We start from the raw sequence: 23,241 nt of genomic DNA on the forward strand, positions 1-23,241 counted from the left end.
AGAGCATCCACAGTGTGTGCATTTTGGGGGATTGGGAAGAGTGCAGGCAAGAAGAGACGCCCTTGCATCAGAACAATTTCTTTCTCCTGGCAGAAAGGAGGGCATCTGCTAGGAGACAGACCACCCACCCGTGTGCATATAACTCTCCCTTTCCATACCCCACCAGGCTTATGTACAGCCTGCATCCTCGGCTGTTCTCTTCTACTCCCACACCTTGACTTGGCCACCTTTCTGTTCATATATTTCATATGAGCCTCTGCACCCCCATTACTTCTCTTCTGGGTAGCTGAAAGAGCCTTTTTCCCTTCCCCTCATAATGTCCATGTAGGCTAAATGAGGAAGCAATTAAGAGCCTCATGGCTTAGAGATAGCTGGAACAGTAGAAACCACCACTCAAGGCTTGGACTATCTTAGTAGTTCTGAATAGAAGCTAAGTCATGACACCCAATGGGTTTTTACTGAAGATTGTCTGCAATTGCAGGAGCTGGAGCATTGACTGGGGTTAGCTGCATGGTCTATGCATGTGTTTGGAAGGAAATAGAAAGCAGGGAGAAAAAAGGACTTCTCCTAATGGAAACAACCTGGCAAGGCCTCAAATATTGGCTAACTGTTCATGCTAAGGTCAACAACATTAACCCGTCTGTTTTCACACTTCCTCTGTCCTGTCCCTGTATCACTTTTCACACCCAAGTATTCCCTGTGGCATTCCAAATGGTCTGATCATTTATTTGGCTAGCATTACAGGTACAGCCATCTCTGAAATTCCAGCCTGAAATGTACAAAGAAGCCAGGAACAGGAAACTAAAGGGTTTCCTTCCCAGGTGTCAACTGACAATGAGGGTATATTTACTTAGGAGGAAGTTACTCAGAAGGTATGAAAGGGGTGTGTGTGTGTGTGTTGCTGGGTAATACAGTGAAGTGCACATTAGAAATGAGTACATATGTTCTGGGGTTTCCCTTCAACTTGTTAATTGCCTTTAGATATCTCGGAAACATTACCTCACTCTAGTACGCATAGGGAGTGCCCCAAATAATGAGGTAAAGCTATTTCAGGCATAACTGGAATTATAACACAGGCCTTCACACTAGGCAGATCACTTCCTCTGTCCCTTAATAGAGTGACTCAGGGACCCTTTTGTGCTAACTGGCAGAGGGCCTAGGAGTGCATAGGAGTTATAGGGTTTCCCTGGGTCTGGCATCTACTAGTTTTCCAAAGAATGTCATGTAAGATCTCTGATGAAAGCCCGTGTTGCACTGATGGTCATACATAGGCAGAAATTATGTGTGGAGGTTTGGGTGTGTATATACCAAAAAATATGTTCTGCAGGGATGGGAATTAAGACAGGTCACCAAAAAGTGCTCCATGTATTCCTGTCAGGCAGGCAGGAAGAGACGCTTCTCTCTCTCTCTCTCTGCCTGGTCGTGTGTGCAAATTGAGTATTGTGTGATTCACAATGGATACCCATTCACCACCTAAGCAAAATGCTGATCAATAGATTGTGGGGGCTTCAGGAAAAAACAAACCCAGCAGAGGTTGTCCTATAAGGGAGTAAAGACAATGAACTTTTGGGGTGCCGATAAGCTCCCCAATTATCCCTCATTCGGGGTAGGCAGTCAGCAAGCGGGCTTGGCCTCATAAGAGAAGGGTCTCAGCTATCCTGGTTGAAAAATGTGATGAGAAGAACTTTGGGGTAGGCAGTAACTTATTAGAGAAGAGCGTACCTTGTTAGCTAAGTTTAGGCTTTAGAATCTATGCTATGACTTTGTTTTATGTGTGCCCCTTTGTTTCCCATCTACTCGCTTACAATCATAGGAGTCTCTGTTACATACATTTCATCTTGTTTTCACTATAAACATATCTCAGTGCTGTGTGTTTAGCAGAAGCCATGTTCCGGAGTGGAGCTAGTAAGCTGCGTCGTGCTGTTCTTTTGGGAACAGAGGCTCTGAGAATGCCGTAAGTGTCTGATGGAGAAGGAGCTGGATGCTACGGGGGAGGTTCGCAGGACTTGGGGGTTGGAATGAGCCTGTGGCTAACCCACAGAAGCTCGGAAGGGAGTGCTTGTGTTGCCTGTTGCTAGGAAAGTCAAGGTGCTGACCCTGGTAGGTACAGAGTAGACTTCTTCACACTAAGGCCAGGTGCTTCACAGCACTGCTCATATAGTTCATATGAGCGGCCAGCACTGCTCATATAGTTCATAGTGAGGCCCGGCAGGGACAGAAAATTTCATGCAGATTTTCTCAAGAGTAGATCAGCTCATCAGAGCACCAGTTTCAGGCTGGAACCTCAGTTGGCATAAAGCAGCACATCTCTGTTGTTTTTAATGGAGCTATGACATTTTACACTGGTGGCAGCAGTAGCAGGCATTCTTATTTAGTGCCAGACTTAGAATCCATGTCTCTTCACCTCCAGCTAGCCATCCTGGTAGCTTCAGCCTAATTGCTCCCCACCACCCTGCATTGCTCTTACAGCTTCTTAAGAGAACCAAAGAAGGGGTTAAAAAAGCAGAGAACAATATGTGCTGTCAGAAAGAGTTTGATCTATTGTTGCATTTGCCTGACTGTTCTTTTAACTGGGGCAGCAGGCAGGCAATCTGGCATGAAAGCAGTAGGGACTTTGGGAGAGAATGGAGCAGGGGAGGAGGGGGGAGACATCATGGAGTAAAACGAAGACAGCAAAACAGCCCAGTAAGCAATAGAAGAAAATCAAAACAGAATCTGAGAGGGTCGTGGGGTTTTTGTTTGGTTGGTTTTGTTTTGTCTTTTTGTTTGGGGGGGGGGGTTGGTTTGGTTTGTTTTTTCTGGTTGAAACAAACTTTCTCTTCTGGCTTGAAACAACCATGCCAACCCTCTTTTTCAAAGATGTGAGCTGGAGTCCAGGAACTGATGCACTTCCCACCACCCCGCATTTCTCCACACCAGATTTAAATACTCTTACTCATTCCAGTGTCACATTTTCTTCCATTGACTTCAATGGGGTCACAGATTGACTAGTACTGCTTTGTTTAGAAAGGGAAAGGAGTTAATTCTCCCTCTGCAATTTTCTGGCTTTGTCAGATGCACATTTTTTCCCCCTATCAACTGGGCCACCTGGAACCATTTGGCTAGCAGAAAGCACTAGTAGAGAATTCATAATACTGAACTACTGACTCCACCAAAAAAACTAGTTATGTGTGCACCCATCTCCGCAGTGTAAATTCATCAGGCCCCTAGGTACATGGAATTAAAATATCTTTATCTGTGAGGTATAAACATGCCTGGGTAACAGTGCGTTGCTGGGGAATGAAAGGACAGGATCTAGCTAATTTGTGACAAGGACTCTGGTACTTCTGATATATCCCTTTCCGATTCATTTGCTGAGTTAGGAGTGCTCTAGGCATGCGCTTTGATAAGTGACTGACTGACTCTCCTTGCAATGCAATGCATTTTCAGCCATGCTGGCTATCTTGTATGCCTGCAAGGAAAGAAACAGGCTTTCACCTTTGAGTGCCTAATGTGAGAGTCTTAGATGCATATTGTAGCCCCTGAATAAGAGGCGATGAAGAACGATAGCTCTCACTGAAATGAATGGGGTTTCTGAGCTTTTGGCATCCCTGTTTTAAAACATTGGCCTTTGTTCACTGGCAATTTATGTGTTGATGGATGGTGCAGGAATAAAGATAATATTGTTGTAAGTTTGGGTACGTCATCTCCAGAAAAATTCTGAACTAGATCCTTCAGGGGTGTAAACCACTGAAGTCAATGGAGTTAGCCTGACTTACAACAGTGGAGGATCTGGCCCTATAGATCTACAATAGAATATCCTCTTGGACCTCCTTTGAAGAGTGCTGACTCTCAGTGAAACCAGTGTGCACTGTGGGTATTTAGCTTTTCTAGGAAACCTTCACCATGGCTTTTCTAGGCAGGTCATGGTCTGTATGACCTGCAGGAAAATAAATTTCTGCCCTCATGATCATACAATAAAAATGGGAAAGGCAGAAAAATGGAACTGAGAATCCTACCCAAGTGAAGGCTCTTTCTGCTGGAAATGAATACTGTGCACAGCGGCGGATATAGGGCAGGGCGAGCGGGGCGGCTGCCCCGGGCCCCGCGCTTCAATAGGCCCCGCGCCAGCAGCGGTGTTTTTAGATGACATCACATCTCTCACCTACTTCCCTGGGGAGCCAGCCTCCCGCCACGTTTGTGCTAGGTTAAGAGCGAAGCTGAAGCGCAGACACAGCCCCGGGGTCAGCTGCCTCTTTCTCTCTCACAGCCTCAGGCTCCCCTCCCAGGTTGCCAGTTCAACTCGCAAGAGAGCGCGAGGGGAGCAAGGAATCTCATGTGGAGCGCGAGAGAACACATCGCCTGCCCGTGTGTGGCTCATCACAGCTAGCCCAGGGGCGGATGGCTGCTGGGATCTAGAATGACATCCCCCCTTACACACACACACACAGAGACACACACAGACACACACGAGATCAGGCCACCTGAAGACACCCGAATGCAGGGTCATCACCCCTCCCCACTTGGCTCTGTCGCGCCCTGCCACTGCCCTGCGCACCGCGCCTCTCGGAGAGTGGCGAGCGCTGGAAGGGGTGTTGCGATTTAGCTCATCACCGTGGCCGGGAGGGCGGGGGGCCAAGGAGCAGCAACGCGCCTATTTTTAAGCAGCCGAAAGCTCCCCAAAGCGCCCATCCCGGTGGTTTTGGGTTACCCGGGTTATAAACACAAGACACTGCCGAGGGGGGAGGGAGCCCCCGGTGCCCAGAGCGGAGCCCCAGGGCATGGGGGAGGGTGGGGAGGCCAGTGGCACTTACTGCAGCGTATGTGCTCAGCAGGCAGCCAAGCGGCTGCAGCCATGCGGCGCCGCCATAGCCCGGCCAGGGCTGAGCCTGCGGAGTGAGCCCCCCTTGTGGCGGCCTTTCCCCTCTGCTCCGCCGGACAAACTTCTCCCAACTTCACTTCTCCCGGCCCTATTTTGCCCCCAAAAAAGACAGGCGGGCGGTATCCCTCCGCCGCACTCTAACCTTGCCAGGCTAATGGGCAACCTGGAGAGAGGGCCTGTCCTGGGGCAGGCTGCTGAGAGCCCCTGTCAGGTTAGCTTTGCTCTAGCAAGGGTTTCCTTCTCTGCTCCAGGGGCGGATGCTTGTCCAAGCCCGCCTAGGATCACAAGAGATGAGGGTCAAAATGGCAGCCTGGCTACTCTGTTTCAGCCAAAATTACAAAATAATTAAAGGAAAATTTGTAATTATTAATGCAGAATTTTGTTTAAGAATGAATTACAATATAATTAAAATAAAAATTATCCAACTAAATTAAGTTTCTATCAAATTTATCCAATTCACATTTAGTATGAAAATAGCCTTCAATCTGCACATTTGACGCTTTTTTCTATTTTTTCTCCAAAGGGGGCCCCACAAAATTCTCATCCGCTCCTGACTGTGCAGGTTGAGAAAATACGACCAATGGGGCTGGTGCACTGCCAACCTCCAACAGCTGCTGCAAGTTCTGTCCTTTATGGTGTGGACGGATTTGGAGAGCTTTCCTCCAAGTAGCATTGCGTGTTTCTATGCCTACCCTACTGAGATTTCCAAAATGAAAATGTGTGCCCAGGAACTGGAACAGGAAGTGTGTGTAGGGGGGTGTTAAATTAAACCACAAATGTTCCGAGAAAAGCCCATCACAGCCAAAATTCCACCTCTTTCTATACCACAAATGCACTAAGCTCAGCCTTCCCTCTAACTTCCTCCTATGCCAAGAAACGATTTTTGAACAAGATTTTGAAACTCCCTTGCTGTGTCCTGATATGTGTTAAGCTCCCGATTACACCTTCACAGCTGGCAAGCCAGGGCTCACTTACCAGGGTGATGCTGCTTTCAGATACCTAGTGGGCCACCGAAATAACTGATGGATGTTTTCTCCATGTCTTCCAGGCTGGAACAAGAAATAGAGAAGCTCGAAAGTGAAGAATCCCAGATATCTGCCAAAGAGCAAATCATCTTGGAGAAACTGAAGGAGACGGAGAAATCCTTTGAGGACTTCCAAAAGGTACAGCAATAGAGCCTCAAAGAGCCATGGTATAGTACTGATTGAAAGCGGCGTGGGCGGTGTTATGTGCTTTGCACAGTGGGAGAATAGCTGTAGAGAATATAATAAGTGGACCGGGCAAGATCAAAATCTCCAGAGCTTTCAAACCCACTTATCTAGGACAGTCTGTTTTGTTATTCACCTGCCTTTCCAAAGAGAGATGGACTTCCTAAGCTTTTTTAGGATGTGCCATTGATATTTTGAGGAGAGATAGGGGATGGGAAATCTCACCATTTCACTGGAGAGAAAGTACAGGAATCCTGCAACCACCCTTAAGGAGACAACAGACAGATAATAAAAAATCTGGTTGGAGAAAAATGTCCCCTTCAGGGAGCCCAGAAATGCACCTGAACATCAATAGACTGTCCTGGAAGTAGCTGGGTATGTATTCTCCCCTTTGTTGGACTCACTCATCTCAAAAAAGATATACCGGCATTGGAAAAGGTTCAGAAAAGGGAAACAAAAATGATTAGGGGTTTGGAATGGGTCCCATGTGAAGAGAGATTAAAAAGACTTGGACTTTTCAGCTTAGAAAAGAGGAGACTAAGGGGGGATATGATAGAGGTCTATAAAATCATGACTGGTGTGGAAAAAGTGAATAAGCAAAAGTTATTTACTTATTCCCACAATATAAGAACCGGGGGTCACTAAATGAAATTAATATGCAGCAGGTTTAAAACAAACAAAAGGAAGTTTTTCTTCACTCAACACACAGTCAACCTGTGGAACTCCTTGCCAGAGGATGTGGTGAAGGCTAGGACTTTAACAGAGTTCAAAAAAGAGCTAGATAGATTCATGGAGGTTAGGTCCATCAATGTCTATTAGCCAGGGTGGGTAGGAATGGCATCCCTCTGTCTGGAAATGGGTGACAGGAGAGGGATTGCATGAGGATTACCTGTTGTGTTCCCTCCCTCTGGGGCATCTGGCATTGGCCACTGTCAGCAGACAGGATACTGGGCTAGATGGACCTTTGGTCTGACCCAGTATGACCGTTCTTATGTTCACTCCTTTGTCCTGTAGCTGAGTTAGGACCCAGATCACCTTCCACACTCTAGAACTGTGGTGTCCAACACGCTAGCCAGTAGCCCCATGTGGCTATTTGGCCAGTTGAGTGTGGCTAGTTGGTTTGAACAATGTGGATGTTTGGCCGGGTGAGTGTGGCTAATTCGCTATAGTGGCTACTGCTTCAGAATTGGTTGGACATCATAGCTGTAGAATATTGCTTCCTACCTTGTTCAGTAGGCGTTGTCATGTCATCTACACTAAGCACCACCTTCTTCTCACCCCCTAGTTACCCTGAAAACAAGCTTCAGTTGGCACATACACATACACCTTGCCCCTCCTAGCACTGGTGTAAATAGCAGTGTAGTTGACAACACACCACACAGGTGAGGGAAGTCAGGCCTGAAGGGGGTAGGTGTGTATGTGAGCATACACCGCACAGCTTTCTACTCACCTAAACTGTGTCTCCTCATTTACACTGCCTTTTTTAGCAGCGTAGTGTCCTGCGGGTGGAGATTTTCCCACTACAGGGAAAGTTTTGGCTGAGGGGAGGCAGCTGGGGAAGGCTGAGTCTTCCCCCACTGCCGGAGACTTTCACTATTACATGTCACCACACCACAGTGTGGACACCGCTTGCTTTTCACTGTGACATTCACAGATATGTTCCCTACATACTGCTGATAGCGTGTGGACGTAGCTTTAGACCTCAGTACTCCTCGTCCCTCCTTCCCTCCCACCCCTGAGGGTCTTAAAGAGGCACACAGCAAACAAGATAATTCTAGAGTAAGAACTTGGAGACTTCCCTTCACATGAAGGCCTAACCGATTCCCCATATTTTTGTCTTTACAGAGCTTCTCGCACCAGGATGGTGGTAAGTGCCATGTCTACAGCTTTCACTGGCAATGCGTAACAACAATTTGTTGCTAAATGTTACAGGGTTGGAATTATTGGAGGTTTATGAGGTGTTAGATGTTGTTGGGGCTTTTTTTTTTTTTTTTTTTTTTGCTTTGGTTTCACTGTTGCACCCCATACAAACTGTTCTATTCCTGTACAGTAGGGCTTCGCAGTGCATTTGTGTAAAAACTCATGAGGGAACACATTCTCCTCTGTTGTCAGTGTATCCCAGAGCAACTGTGTTACCTTTAAATATAGCTGCTGGTCTTCATGTCCATCATTCCCAGAGTATTCTTCTGTAGAAGAACTTTGGGCAGCACAAAAAACTGGAGGACTCCAGAATGACATTTCTTACCTACAAATTCTACAGCAACCTTGTTCTAAGATGTTAAACAGTGGGTAAAAGAGACAGCTGGAAGTGAATCTGGTTGTAATTAGGGCAGTGGGGTTTACAGAGGCCATGCTGCTGAGGTCTGGATTGGGGTTTCATTGGTGCTGAGGTAGAAACGAGACTTTTTTCTCTGCCCGCTCTTCCATCCAAGCCCCATGAGGTCAGTGTTCCCTGCCCTGCTCTCTCCACTGTGTGTTTTCTGTGGGTCATTTATGCCTTTTACTTTGCTCAAATATCACCCTCCGACAGCGGTTCTCAAATTTTTTGGCCTGCAGCTCATCCTGCTCAAGGCAGACCTTTCCGCAGTCACCAGCCAACCACCCAAGATGCCAAAATGGGTGCAGGAGCGGGCTGAGTGTGGGGGGGATCTGGGTGGGAGGTAGGGTGCAGGAGTGGGCTGAAGGTCAGGGGGTTTGGCAAGAGAAGGGGTTTGTGAGGAAGATAAGGGTGCAGGGTCTGGTCCCAAGAGGGAGAGAAGGCCAATGGGAGCAGCAGGTAAAGCCTTCATGTGAGTGGTTTCCTGCGCTGCCATTCCTCCAAAGGGAGCAGCTGAGTGTGGAGTCGCTTTCTTCCCCCGCAGACTGGATCCATGGTGAGGGGCGGGGGTAGGAGCACAAGTGCAGGCTCCCTGCTTTGGGGGGGTGAGTCCTAAACCTGTGGCCCACCTGCACAGGTCGGTAGCCAGGGAGCACACTTTGAGAATCACTGACCTAGAATTTTTTTTCCTTCTGCCCCCCTCCATCATCCTTTACTATCACCTTGACTGGAAATGACATGAGCTAAAGCACAATAAAGTTGTATCACAAAGCCCATGATCCCAGCCACGGATATTTTGAGCTAGATCACACAAACGTCAGCCTTCAGACAGCATGTAAAAGCACCCATTACCACACCCCAACTGGCCTTTCTCTTTAATCATGCTCGCTTCCAGCAAGAGGCTGGGCCGCTAAGGAACCCACTTAGGTGTGTGGTGTTCCAGGCCCAGGGGCAGTGGAAATAGAGCTGTCGGGGGGGGGGGGCACCCACTTTTTACTGGCTGTAAGGACAAGCGAGAAGGGGAGAGAGCAGCGAGGAGCCAGTGGACAGCAGGGCATCAGGAGGTTGGAGGGAGGAGAGGCAGCATGGGGGTCAGGGCCACATGAGCTTTTAGGGCACATCTGCTGCTCCGCTCCAGGGCATGAGGTGTTTGCCATCAGGGGTGCCTGGAAAGCAATCTCCCTCCTGTGAAAAGTTTCAGAGATTTTGGAAATTTTCATCCTGAATTGAGAGACAGAGCCTGGGACGTCCTGTTTCAGGAGACCCTAAAGGGAATTTTTCAGCATGTTCTGTGAGCTGACTCCTTGGGGACCTGGCTGCCTGCGGTCTGCCTGGGGGCCTAGGCTGCTGAGGAGTTGGGGAGCTCAGAGGAGGCAGATGCACAGGCAGACAAGCTGACAGGAAACAAGGTGAGTTTCTGTCAGGTGCCCGGTGTCAGGAGTCAGGGCCAGCTTGCTGCTCAGCAGCTAAACACTAATTGCCTTTCAGTCAGTCAGGTGCTTTGGGCATCAGCAGACCTGCTCTTAAAGCCAGCCCCAAGCTGTGATCTCTCCTTAGTGCCTGCCTCTCCTGGGTGCCTGCCTTATTCCCAGCCCTATCCCTGCTCTCCTCCAGCCTTGTTCAGCTCCTGCCTCTGGCTCTGACCTCGAGTACCTGACCTTGGTTCTACAGCCCCCCTCCCAAGATAGCGGGGGGTGTTACCTCGCCCCACCAGCCAGCTTGCCTGCCCCCCTGTGTCTCCTTGTGAGGGAGGGAATGAGGGGGGATGGCAGCTCCTCCTAGGGGACATGCTGCCCAGTCCCCCTGGCTGCTGGGAGAGCTGTCTTGCTCCCCCAGGTGGCCAGCCTTGCCGGCCCCCCCACAGCAACTCCTTGGAGGCGGGGGAGCTGGAGCTAGGCTGCCTAGTCCTCCCCCAGCATCTCCTCATGGGGGGGGAGGGGAGGAAGCTGTACTGCACAGCCCTGGAGGTGGTCCCAAGAGGGCCACGATGGTTGGGCTGGTGGCTGGCAGGGTTGCAGCTGAGGGCCAGGGGGAAGGAGTTTGGGGCTGGCAATGCAAATAGCTTCGGCCTCAGCTGGCCACCCAGTTTCTGGTGTGGCTGCCCACCTGTGGTCACTCTGCAGTGCAGCTGACCCCAGTGGTCACTCTGCAGTATGCAAAAATATAGCTGCTGGTCTTCATGTCCATCACTCCCAGAGTTTTGTCCCTAGGGTGAATGCTGCCATGACTGTGCCAGGCCCTGTGCCAGCTGTACCCCTTCACCCTCCCATGCACCTGTGCAGTGTCAGCCACAATCAGACACATAGGCCTTGCATTTCTAACATGGGTCCTCACCGTCCATAGCGAGGCACCTATACACAGAGACTGTGTCTAGACTGGCAAGTTTTTCTGCAAAATCATTCCGCTTGAATTTCCGGAAAAGCACTGACGATCTCATGTAAAATCATCAGTGCTTTTCCAGAAATACTATGCTGCTCCCGTTCGGGCAAAAGTCTTTTTCCGAAAGACTTTGGCACAAAAGGGCCAGTGTAGACAGCATAGTACTGTTTTCTGCAAAAAAGCCCCGATCGCAAAAATGGCGATCGGGGCTTTTTTGCGGAAAACCGCGTCTAGATTGGCCACGGACGCTTTTCCGCAAAAAGTGCTTTTCCGGAAGAGCATCCTGCCAATCTAGACGCGCTTTTCCGAAAATGCTTTTAACGGAAAAGTTTTCTGTTAAAAGCATTTCCAGAAAATCATGCCAGTGTAGACATAGCCCGAGTGTTTTATAATTTGCTTTCTGCCACCGAAGTCAATGGCAGGCTCAGGTGCGCAGTGCCTTTGAAAAGTTGTCTGCTTGTATTTAGGGGCCAGATTGCCACAGGTATTTAGGCACAAAGGTGCAGATAGTTTTTTACAAGCACCTAAGTGAGTTAGGCACTTAATTCCCATTAGGGATGTAAGTGACTAGTTGACTAGTCAGCTCTCCGACTAGTCGCTTCCCCCTCTATCAGAGAGGGGTAGTAACGGGTGGGGAAAGCAGGATCCGGTACTGGGGGGAGCCAGCTTAAAAGCCAGTTCCCCCCAGCACCGTCTCCGTGGGGAGACGGTGCAGGGGCACAGCGGGAAACTGGAGGTGCTTCTATCTTTGAAATGTAGCAAGAGCAGAAGTACTGCGGGAAGCCTGGGATGAGCTGGGAACTCCAACAGCCCCCCGCTGGCCCTGTGCTCCTTGTGCTTTGCTTTTTGAAGTGTACAAGAGTCCTCCCAGGGCTCTTGTACATATCAAAAGTAGGGAGCGTGGGGCGAGCGGGGGACTACTTGAGTCTCCTGCTGGCCTTGCTCCCCGCAGCACTTCCACCTTTGAAATGTAGCAAGAGTCCTGCTGGCGCTTGCTACATTTCAAAAGCAGAGGCACCCTTATTGACGAATCGAATAGTCAATGCAAATTACATCGACTATTTGTTGAGTTGATTAATCTAAATTTAACATCCACCTGCAATCAGACAGAAGCATTACAACCTGGAGGGTACAACATGATTATGAGCCACAGGCCACAAAGGCCCATGGATGGGAGGGACCTTGATTAAGTGACATATGCCCAGAGAATCCAGGCAAGTGATCCATGCCCTGTGCTTTTGTCAGAATCAATAAACCAGAGAATAATTTACTCTGTGCACATCCTTTTTTCCCCATCTGTAAAACTGATTGTTGATGGTCTCCCTTTTACTTCAAACGTTGATAGGGTCAGAAAAATGACTCAAGAGCCCAGGTGGAACTTGTGGTTCTGGAAGAGGCGCAAAAGATGTTTTCGTTAGAGTCCAAAACCGGTCATTTACTAAGTCACGGAGGCAAACAGACATCACTCCCATGTTGTCACTTTCCACCATGTAACTGTACTGTGACTGCCTGTTAGGGGGTTTGCAAGTTGCAGTTAATAAATGAAATGATTGAGACGATGCTGCTAGCTGGGAAATGACGTATGAAGAGACAAGGAGGAGAGAGGTTAAAGGATGTGACCATGGTCCTACAGCAAGGTGGCGGCACAGATGGGATTCCATAACAACCTAGTTCTTTACATCTTTAGTTTATTTTAAGGATGTAGGTCTTACCCACCCTGACAATTCCTACAGTATATTTTGGGTGGTGACTGGTGCCACCTGATTCAGAGGAAGAAATCAGAACTCCACAGTAGCAGATGTGGAATAATCTGCCTCCCAGATTAGGTCTCATCCTTGTTACAATTTGTCTTACACCCTGATGCACAGTGTTTAATGGCCCTTCCATATATTACAAATATTATAAACCTAGCTAACCCTCATAGCGCCCTATCACTAGGATAATTGTTATTCCCAAAGAAATTATGTGATTTGCCCAATGCCCTAGAGAGAGTTCCAATCAGAAAAGGATTGGCAAATCAGATGTCCTGATACCCAGTTTTCTATTCCAACCATAGTCTGGCTGAACAGCTATTTGTTGGATTTCTATTACTGCCAGAACAAATTGCTTCATCCGCTGGCACATCGAAAGAGCCAGCAGTTGTGTGTGTGGAAAACAGATTTCAGAAACTAGCTGATGCAGTTTCCAAGAATAAGCGCATAAAGGAATTGTACCAGTATCTGACCAAAGGCAAGAAGCTTTGTAAAAGACATAGCAGCTGTTACTGTCCATTGCTCAGTGAACTGTATCCTAAATAATTGTTTCTCTCAGGCCTTATTGCAGCAAAACAAAAACGCTTTCGGAAAACATTCTGCATTTCAAACAAAAAGGCCAGTTCCCGAGGCTTATGTTTGCCCACTGAGGTGTGACATAAAGCGCTTTTCCCCAGCCACAACCTTGCTTTCAGGGGCACTTGGTACAAATCTCATCTGTGTGTTTCCATGAGGAATGTGGGTGAAAGATGCTGGATTGGCAGCCTTAGATAATACTGTTCTCCATTTACACACACACACACACACACACACACACACACACACACACACACACACACACACACACACACACGCACACACACAGCGTGAGCAGTGGAAGTTCCCTTGCCCATGAGGAATGTGGGTGAAAGATGCAGATAATACTGTTCTCCATTTACACACACACACACACACACACACACACACACACACACACACACACACACACACACACACACAGCGTGAGCAGTGGAAGTTCCCTTGCGCAACTAAGGTGCCTCAACCAAGAACTGGAGGACTAGCTTCTAGGCTGTTAACTCCACAGCATGCTCCCAAGATGATAATTCACCAATGATACCAATGGTGGGGGAGGCTATAATGTGGACCAGCCTCAGGCATTTCTACCACCACGTCATGAATGAAAAGTCCTGAGGGTCCTACCCCAGATGCAGCTTTACAGATCCAAGGGCAATTCCGTCTTCATGCCTGCCACGGGGTGGATGTGCCTGGCCTCCTTAGAGACAGGGCATTAAGCCTTTCAGGCCTCTTAAAACATGTTCCACCCTGTGTCTCGGTTCCTCGGACCCAGAGTCTCTCACTACACCCCTTCTCCAATACCACAGTCCAGCATAGTGGCTGCAGTCACTACCAAATCCCCTGTTCATGGGGCAATAAGACCTAGTGGCCAGAGTCAATAGCAAACACACACACACACACACACACACAGTTCTCAGGGCAATAAGTCCTAGTGGCCAGAGTCATTCATCATAACTGTAGCGCCCCCTTGGGAGTTAATGGGAGTGGGGTAAGGGAACCTGGGATCACCCTGTCCCAGAGCCCTGTCAGTGGTGAGCCTGGCGCACCACTAGCTCAGCAGGGAATCCGCCCAAAACATGCTGAACTGTCAGGGGCCTAACTTCCTGCTTCTGCTACTTCCTACCAATCTCACAGCTGTCGGCTTCCTCTCCAGTTTCCACTGGTCTGAGAGCTTCTCCAGCCATTCCCTGGTGACTGGCCTCTGTGCTCCAGTCTGTCCGTCGCTCTTCCTCCAGAGCTCTGGCAGTACCTCCTTCCTCTGCAGTCATAAGTCCTGACTGGGCTGCTCCACTGGCTTTATACCGCTCCTCCAGCTGCAGCATGCTCAGCAGGGCTGGGGGGGTGGGGCTCTCTCAGCCAGGTTGCTCTGGTTAATTCTTTCAGGCCCCGTGCGGGATTGGTACACCCCATCACAACGCCCCTTGTCTGCTTCATCTTTTTGCTGAGACTCCCACCATGTGGGGTGGGTTTTGTGAGCTGCACATTTGTGCACAGAGAACTAGAGGAAGCAGCCACCACATGAATTCTTAATCGTGATTTCTCCCCCACCCGCGTGGATCCACATCAGAGTTCCATGTAAGCTATGCATGTGTGCGGCTGCTCAGGAGAAATTCCAACGCTGCCCAGCTGATTAGCAGCGCGTCCACAGCTAGGTTTTGTGTTTCTACTGGGGGTGTACATTCGCACATGCCTTGGTGCACACAAAAATTATTCTGCACATGGATGGAAAGGAATAAAGGGAATATTGGTCCACACACATCCTGCACAGACCTTCCCATCTCTTCTACTCATGTACAAGCAATGGGAGAAACCAAAGCAGGCAGATGTCTCCCTCCGCCCGCTGTATTCATTGTTTTACCAAGATTTTACACACCAGATTTAGAAGAAACAAATCTATATTTTGTAATTCCAAGAACCGTAAATTTGTGTTTTGACGGAACAGAGAATACAGAAGCTCTTATTTAGCATACAATTTGGTCAATATTAGAATTTTGCTAAAACCGATCAAGGTGGAAGAGAAATTTGCCTTACCGTACACTTGAGCTTTTCAGAAGGATCGTCCAGTGGTTAGGATGATAGCCAGGGGCTCAGTAGAACTGAGTCCATTTCCTTACTCTGCCACAGACTTCCTACCCAACCATGACCAAGTTACCTAATCTCACTCTGTCTCATTGCCTCATCTATAAAATGTGGATCATATCACTTTCCTAGGTCCCAGAGATGTTATGAGTATAAGTATATTAAATTCTCCTGGGGGAATTGTGTGCCAAAAACTTAAAAATGCTGCCACAAAAATTGAAAACTCTGCGCACAATATTTTAAAATTCTGCATGTATTATTTCTTAAAATATAATTATTCATTTTCATTTATTTTGGTAATTTTATGTAGACGACAGTACAAATGAGGGAGAATGGAATAGGGGAACAGTGGGGGAAATAGCTAACTCCTCTCTATCTAATGGTAACATAGCTAGTATTGATCCTTTACTTCTAATTATTAACCAACAAATATATTCAGCCAGGTGCACAGTGTTGCATCATAGTCAAAGAGCAAGTGAGGGCTGGGGACTTAAACTCGCAATTTACATTGATTACTGACCATCTCCAGAAAAGTCAGTAGCAAACATGGACCACATTTGGATAGGAAATTTTTTCAGACGAAAATGTGAGACCAGTTCTAACCATAAACGTACTATAAGCATTTATAAGGCAATACAGCACTTTACAACAAGGCTCCTTTCCACCACTCTGGCAATGTTAAAGAAGCCTTAAAAATGTTTACACCTGTTTTATACTCCTTGTGAATTCACCAAGAACAATGGGAACAATTCAAGTAAGCAAGTGGCTACATCCTGCTCTGCTTGAGAAAGAGCCTTCACCACACCTACCTCTTCAGAAGGGCACCTGCCCTTCCATGACAAATGTGCTGCAAGCACAGAGTATCTCTCTCTTGGTCTCTCTCACATGAATGTCTGCTCAGCCCTTCCCCCCAGCAGTGATTTTACATCTATATCAGCTGCTCTGGGTACTCAGATTGACCTGTCTGCACTGCAACTCGTGACTGCTCTTGTTTCTTCCCTTTATGTCCTGATCAGAAGTCATTTTTCTGCAGGGAAGCAAAGAAACCTGCACAGGTCATGAATTCTGTGTGCACGCAATGACGCAAAATTCCCCAAGGAGTAACTGAGCAAGGAATAGCTATTTAAGTACCATAGATGGACAGAACTTATCACCACAGATGGTGGAAATTTCCAGACTGTACAGAGGTTGACCATCCCGTTTGGAATATATCAGGATTAAGAATTATTATGAAATAGATTGTGCCAAACACCCTTGCAGTACAAAGTGAGATTTAAAGCCAGGGGAACCCAGAAACATTCTCTATCTGTCACATCTCAGTGTGGGGGTTTTAATGTGCAATGCCTTAGATAATTTTGAGCAGAGGCTGTGAGGGAGCAGAAGTTCTGACTGGAGGAAGCAATAAAGACATTCTCTGTCTCGGGAATCAAGCTCCGTGGGGACCTCACACCGGTATGGATATACCTATTGTTACCTGAGGAACTAGTACTCACTAGCTTACTGGATTTCAGGGAATCAGTGCCGTGATAAGTAGACTGAGTCAAATAGCTGTGCCTTGAAATACAGAATCAATTTAACAAACCAAAGGAAATACACCTCTTGACTGTACTTCAGTGTTGCTTCATGAGTCAAAAACTGGTCCTCCTTCTGCCTAGAACGCAAACCTCTTGAATGATTACTTTGTTTTCATAGAATCATAAAATACTAGGACTGGAAGGGACCTCAAGAGGTCATCGAGTCCAGTCCCCTGCCCTCATGGCAGGACCAAATACTGTCTAGACCATCCCTGATAGACATTTATCTAATCTGCTCTTAAATATCTCCACAGATGGGGATTCCACAACCTGCCTGGGCAATTTATTCCAGTGTTTGACCACCCTGACAGTTAGGAACTTTTTCCTAATGTCCAACCTAAACCTCCCTGGCTGCAGTTTAAGCCCATTGCTTCTTGTTCTATCCTCCAGAGGCCAAGATGAACAAGTTTTCTCCCTCCTCCTTAGGACACCCTTTTAGATACCTGAAAACTGCTATCATGTCCCCCCTCAATCTTCTCTTTTCTAAACTAAACACACCCAATTCCTTCAGCCTTCCCTCATAGGTCATGTTCTCTAGACCTTTAATCATTCTCGTTGCTCTTCTCTGGACCCTCTCCAATTTCCCCACATCTTTCTTGAAATGCGGTGCCCAGAACTGGACACAATACTCCAATTGAGGCCTAACCAGTGCAGAGTAGAGCGGAAGAATGACTTCTCGTGTCTTGCTCACAACACACCTGTTAATGCATCCCAGAATCATGTTTGCTTTCTTTGCAACAGCATCACACTGCTGACTCATATTTAAACCTGACTCATATTTAAACATGTTTTGTATGCTTAAACCCGGAAACAAGTTCCTAGAGCAAGCGATGGACAGCTCCTTGCTCCTGATTCTGCCATTGGCTGGAAGCACGACTTTGGGTCTCGTAACTCACCTGTATGTAAATTGGAAATCTTTACGTATTTCCCTTAGTCTATCTCCCAGCAGTGCTGTTGTGAGGCTTAGTCAATATTTGTTGGCCACTTTCCAGTCCCATTTCAACCAGCTACTGAAGCAGGTGCCCAATTGTCAGCATCTAAGTAGTTCTATAAAATAAATGCTCAAAATTAGGCTCCTGCTGTCTGAGGGCCAGAGAGCTTTTGATGGAATGTGGCATTGTGGAAAAGCAAGGTATTATATTTCCACCAGATGTCAAGTAAGCATGGGATCAACCAGCATGAAAACTATTTCCTTTACAGGTAAACTCCAGTCAAATACCAGCTCACCAACCTGTAAAGTAGGCCAAATAACTGATAGAAAGGAGCTGGCCTCTCAGGCTATTGAATCACTCAGTTACCTCCAGAGTTTTTAAATCTCATTTAATATGTTTCTCATTAACACATCCATTAGTCCACCCATTACATGGGGTTCATTCCTTTGCTGAGGTCACCGACCTGATAAAATCCAGAAGCTCCTGGCAAATAGCTTGATGTGTGCAACTGACACAAAGTTTGAGTCATCTGGACACGTTCCCTCCTACCTCAGCTAGTCTGCAGAACACAATCACACCACAGTGACTTTGCACTTTGTTTACTTTGTCCCAGTTATCCAGCGCAAAGCTGTGATGTCTGTTGTTTGGGTTGATAGCTTAACACTCTGCTGTCTAAGCAATGAAGCGACTGGTGTTCATAACACCGTATCTAACTATATTTCCTGTTCTCTGACACCAGATGCAGTAAATTACATTTACTCCCAGATCCCCGAATTCCCAACCTTCTATTCACGTCCAACAGAGCCAGTTCCTGGGAGGGACGGATCAAACCGGGTTACTGGTAAGTCTCAAGGAGCTCTGTATTCTGTCAGCCAATCCCGTAATACAAAGCTCTGTGTATGTATATACCTTCTGGGACCGATGCCCAGATATAGTTTAAATGGAAGGAAATGCTACATGATTTTTAATCTGTGAACAAGTCAAGGGCTCTTTTGAGCAGCAGCAAGCAATTTCAGACTCGGTTATTTATATTACGTACCTTGTGAGTCCTAAAAAGTAGCATTGTACGCTTGGCAGATTTTTTTTAATGGAAGTTTTCGACTTCATTCTTTTTCCATCTCTGCTGATGTAAATCTATGAAATCTAGGCCATGATAATAGCACTTTTCCTGCTCCCACACAACTTCCATTGAAATGAATGAGAGACACAAACATGCGCGAGTGACCCAAAATGTGCACAAAATCTTCCAGAACAGAAAGAAGTTGTTTATTTCACTGCAACGTTTAACTCTGTCCGGGGGCAGGAAAAGATGCCACTTGGCTTTGTGTTTTAGGCTGAGGTTCCAGAATTTCAGCTTTAGTTTGTTTCTAAACTGGAGCAATTTATGAACAAGATCCTAGATGTTGTTTTCTTTCATATTTTCACTGTTGTTCCAGTCTATCCATGAAATAGGCAGCTTAAGACGTCATTATCTCTTCCCAGAGTGGCAATAGCGAAAGATGGTACGTTCCAATTCTTTCATGCAGCAAGTGTGTAGATTGGAGGTGCTGTCCATACATGGGACGCTTCATTTTGGTTGAACTCCTCTTTCCCAGGCACTCAGAAAGCATATCCCAGTGCAAAATCGGATCTACTTTTGACTCAGATTGATACATCCCATTTGCCTGTGTGTTTCTAGCTCCACTGTGTCAAAACCATGAAAAGAATTGTCTCTGTCAGATGACCCAAAAGCTAGACCTAATTGTGTATTTCTTTGATAACTGGACTCCATGCACTTCTATGGTTTGAAGCACAGGGGAAGCAGCACATATACAGTCAAAGATGATTAAACAAACATGTTTTTTATTACCTGTTTAAAGATTGTGCAGAACATCTTTTTAAAAAGTAACAGATTCACTCGACCTTTTTCGAAGACCGTTTAATAGGCAGAAACATTACTCAGTAAGATGTATTCTGGTGTCTTATTCTTATGAAATACTAAATCAGGTTACATTGGAATGAAACTTGTACAGAAAATATACTTACATTAATGCAGGCTCATGTCTTCAAGTACTGTTGGGCTTTCAGCCCTTCACCGTCAACCAGCTTTGAACCATATTCATTAGTTGTGCATTTTGCAGCTTGATAAGCACGGCAAAGATAAAAAATTAATAATGTTGGTTTATTTTTCAACATCTTATATTCCTCGTTTCACATTTTATGTGCCAGCAGATTAACAAAAACAAAAGTTAGCAAAGTTCTCTTGTTCTGCTTTTCCCATGGGAGTATGTTTCAGCAAGGGTCTGTTTCTAATTGTGAAGTATTTGCTTGTATCAATAGGATTTACTCACAGGAGTAGTTTTAGTCAAATCATTGGCACTGCTTCTGTGCATGAGAGCTAACTAATGTAAGGGTCCTGGGTGTGGCATTCTGAAATCAACCTGACGGGAACAAAAGAATATATAACAATGACAATAAGGTGCCAAGTCAGTGCCTTAATACAACCCACACCCATTAACTTTCTAAAACAGATAAGCAGTGGGAAAACAGTGCCTTCCTTCCAACTAGTCATTTAATGGTCATTGATTGACACTCTTCTCTATGTTGTGAATTCTTTTGAAACTCTGACCCTAAATGCCTAAGAGATCATTGTACGTCAAGAGAAGATGTCTGGATAAAGAGATGCATCTTGTAATTCTTTCTAAATGTGGACAAGTCGATACTCACTTGTATTTCTAGAGACCTTATTCCAAAAGGGAAGAACCTCTGGGTCCTGCAAAGTCAGCTATAGATGTCAGCACCATTCCTCCAGCCTTCCATAGGTGTAACTCCCGTTGATTTATTTTCTGCATTACACAATGTGAGCTCGCAAACCTCAGTGACACCAGGCAGTGCAGTTAATCTCCAGATGGAGAACTGAGGCACAGAGAGAATAAGGTCCAAATCTGCAAAAGGTTCACAACTCTTGAAATGATTAGCATGTCTGAAGCAGACGTACTATTTGAACAAGACAGCAACTGTTGCATCACTGAGCGCTGAAGTGTTTGCTCTCTAAGAGCCTCAGTGTGCCAGAGGGGTCAGGCGACTTGCCTGATGTCAGACACCCTATTAGGGCAGAACCAGGAAGCCCCAGGACATAGCCCCCGGGTGGGCAACCTGCGGCCTGCTAGACAGTTTGTTTATATTGAGTGTCCACAGGCACTTCCCCCCACCGTTGGCAGTGGCCACAGTTCACCGTCCCCAGCCAACGAGAGCTGCAGGAAGTGGTGGGCCACAAGGATGCACCGGCAGACACTCAATGCAAACTGTCTCTTGGCCAGCCAATGACTTACTCTGAAGGGCTGCAGGCTGCCCACCAATACTCTAGCCCCTCGATGACACTTCCTCTCTGAAATTACAGCCCAAAACAAGCAAGCCCCTGGGCAGTAATACTGGGGCTCTGCTTCCCTTTTGTTTAATTGTCTCAAAGGTCTCTGGAACTTGGATTTGAGGTTCACACAGTATCTACGCAGCTAAGACATTCGAAACACTACTCTCAGAGATCCCAAAATGGGGACAACCCAAATGACAGAACCAAGCTCCTCGTCACGTATTGTTGCTAAGCAGGCACACGGAGATACCAAACCCAATCCGCCAGTGAAACAGCAACAAAGAATACAAATCAGGGTTCTGTTGTAAATGATCAGCACTGACTCCAGGCCCGCCCCAGTGCTACTTTCACACAAGTGCAGAAAAGTGGCCTAGGGGCCCCTTGTTCCAGCCATTTGGTCATGACTCAAGCAACAGCTCACAATGCCTTCCTAACATTGGGCAGATCACTGAGGGATATGGCGGGTTAAACTGGTGGCCCAGGCACTGTAACCTCAAGAGAGATTTCGGGAGCTCATAAACCCCCTCCAGTCTGCAAATGTGTGTTGCCCAGTGTGTTACACTGCTCTCTTGCTTGGAGACCTAATGACAGTCACCCCCGGCAGCGTTCCTTGGCATGCCCGCTAATCTAGCAATTCGTAAGGGTGCCATGTAGACTCGGGCAGCTGTGTTTTTTCCTTGTTAGTAAGCCATAAGCATTCCTACATCAGAGAGATGTCTCGCTCAGCTGCTGGGCACTGGACAGAAAGCTGAACTTGGAAGGCACCTGGGTGGTGACCTCACTCAAGGAGTCCCATGTAGCAGGAATAAGAACTAGCAGCCCCTCCCCTACCCTTTTGACCTCAGCTCTTGACTTTGAGAGCAAAGGCATGGGGGAACCTAAGGAGAGGCTGTGCAAAAACTGACCAAGCACTGAGATGTAAATCACTACATAAGAACAACTGGGATATGAATGTCCTGCGGTATAAAGACAGTAGGGATATAGGACACCTTCACTGTGGCTGCTCAGAATTTCACTGGCTGGAATTTCAGATGCATGGTGCAGAGCTCCAAGTGGCTTACAAGTGTTTAATGCAGGACTGGATTTACCGAGGTGTGCAGAAAGAAGTCCACTATGCACAGTATTATATGTTCCCTCTGCTTATGACAGAGTTGGGCGGAACCTACACATAAGCTTGACAATATGGTTGGGAGTAGGAAAAATTGAAAACATGCTAGGTAATATTTACATTGCCACTATTTTATATTTTACAATGTATATGGATTGTATTGATTATCCCTCTTAGAAGGTGCAGCACTGTTAATGGATAGAGTAACAGTTTATCTGATGGGGGAAGGGGTTGTATTTACCAATAAGCGACTATTGCCCCTAGTAAGAGAAATCTGTTGTGGTCCATTGAATTGGAATGATCATGAGATGGTGCAGTAACAGCTAGCGATAACTCCCACCCTGGTAACTGCAATTAATTGTGTGTTTGCACCTTCTAAGGAGATCAAATGTTTTCATCTTCATGCAAGGAGCGCTTAGACAGACAATTCTCATTCAGGCAAGCTGTGAGACAGCTTGTACAAGTTGTACCCTGAAAGTCAACCTACAGTTTGCACCATAGTCTTCTTTCAGAATGATGGCTGGATTTATCTGTGTGTGGGTTGCCTGCCTACCCCACTGTGTGGTGATCACAGTGTTCTTCTTGTTAGTGCCCCTTTCTTATCTCTTTATGCTAGGGAATGTTTTCTTTGTTAGGCTAGAATTAGTGTGTATATATATTACCTTTTATCTGGTAGGGATGTGAACAGGTAACCAGTTAGCTGGTTACCCAATAAGCATCACCGTTTCCAAGAGATGCTAACTGGTAACCAGTTAACCAGTGCCTGGGAGCCATCCCCCCGCCTGTGGTATGCCATAGAGAAAGGGCTGCTCTAACCCAGCCAGGCCCACCCCATGGCGAGCTAGGGCAGGCAGCCAGCAGCCCTATATGGCCGGGAGTCTGCAGCTGGCAACCATGCAGGCTGGGGGCGGCTCTAGGCCCACCATGGAATCCCACTTTCTCGGTTAATCAGTTAAACATAACGTAACATTTAACTGGTTAACAGATTGAACAGGATTTTACATCCCTATTACTTGGTCAAGATCTGAAATCAAATTCACCCCTATATTGTCTCTGCTTTGAAAACAACATTGAGGAACCCGTATGAAGGATTGACCTGGGTACTTA

The 23,241-nt window shown here is 46.8% G+C and overlaps 1 protein-coding gene across 6 annotated transcripts in view; it reads left to right on the top strand.

Annotated features, from left to right (window-relative positions):
* Positions 1-23,241, top strand: part of PALM2AKAP2 (PALM2 and AKAP2 fusion) — a 360,502-nt gene that overhangs the window by 144,507 nt on the left and 192,754 nt on the right. For 4 of the 6 annotated variants that reach the window (XM_075931391.2, XM_075931392.2, XM_075931395.2 and 1 more), the window contains exons 4-6: positions 5,910-6,024; positions 7,915-7,936; positions 18,417-18,518. In XM_075931391.2, coding sequence (XP_075787506.2) covers positions 5,910-6,024; positions 7,915-7,936; positions 18,417-18,518 — 239 coding nt within the window. The remainder of the gene's footprint in view (positions 1-5,909; positions 6,025-7,914; positions 7,937-18,416; positions 18,519-23,241) is intronic. The other 2 variants (XM_075931393.2, XM_075931396.2) reach the window with 1 other exon arrangement.

The sequence above is a fragment of the Pelodiscus sinensis genome, chromosome 6, assembly GCF_052426305.1.
Source record: "Pelodiscus sinensis isolate ZL-2025 chromosome 6, ASM5242630v1, whole genome shotgun sequence".
NCBI lineage: Eukaryota > Metazoa > Chordata > Testudines > Trionychidae > Pelodiscus > Pelodiscus sinensis.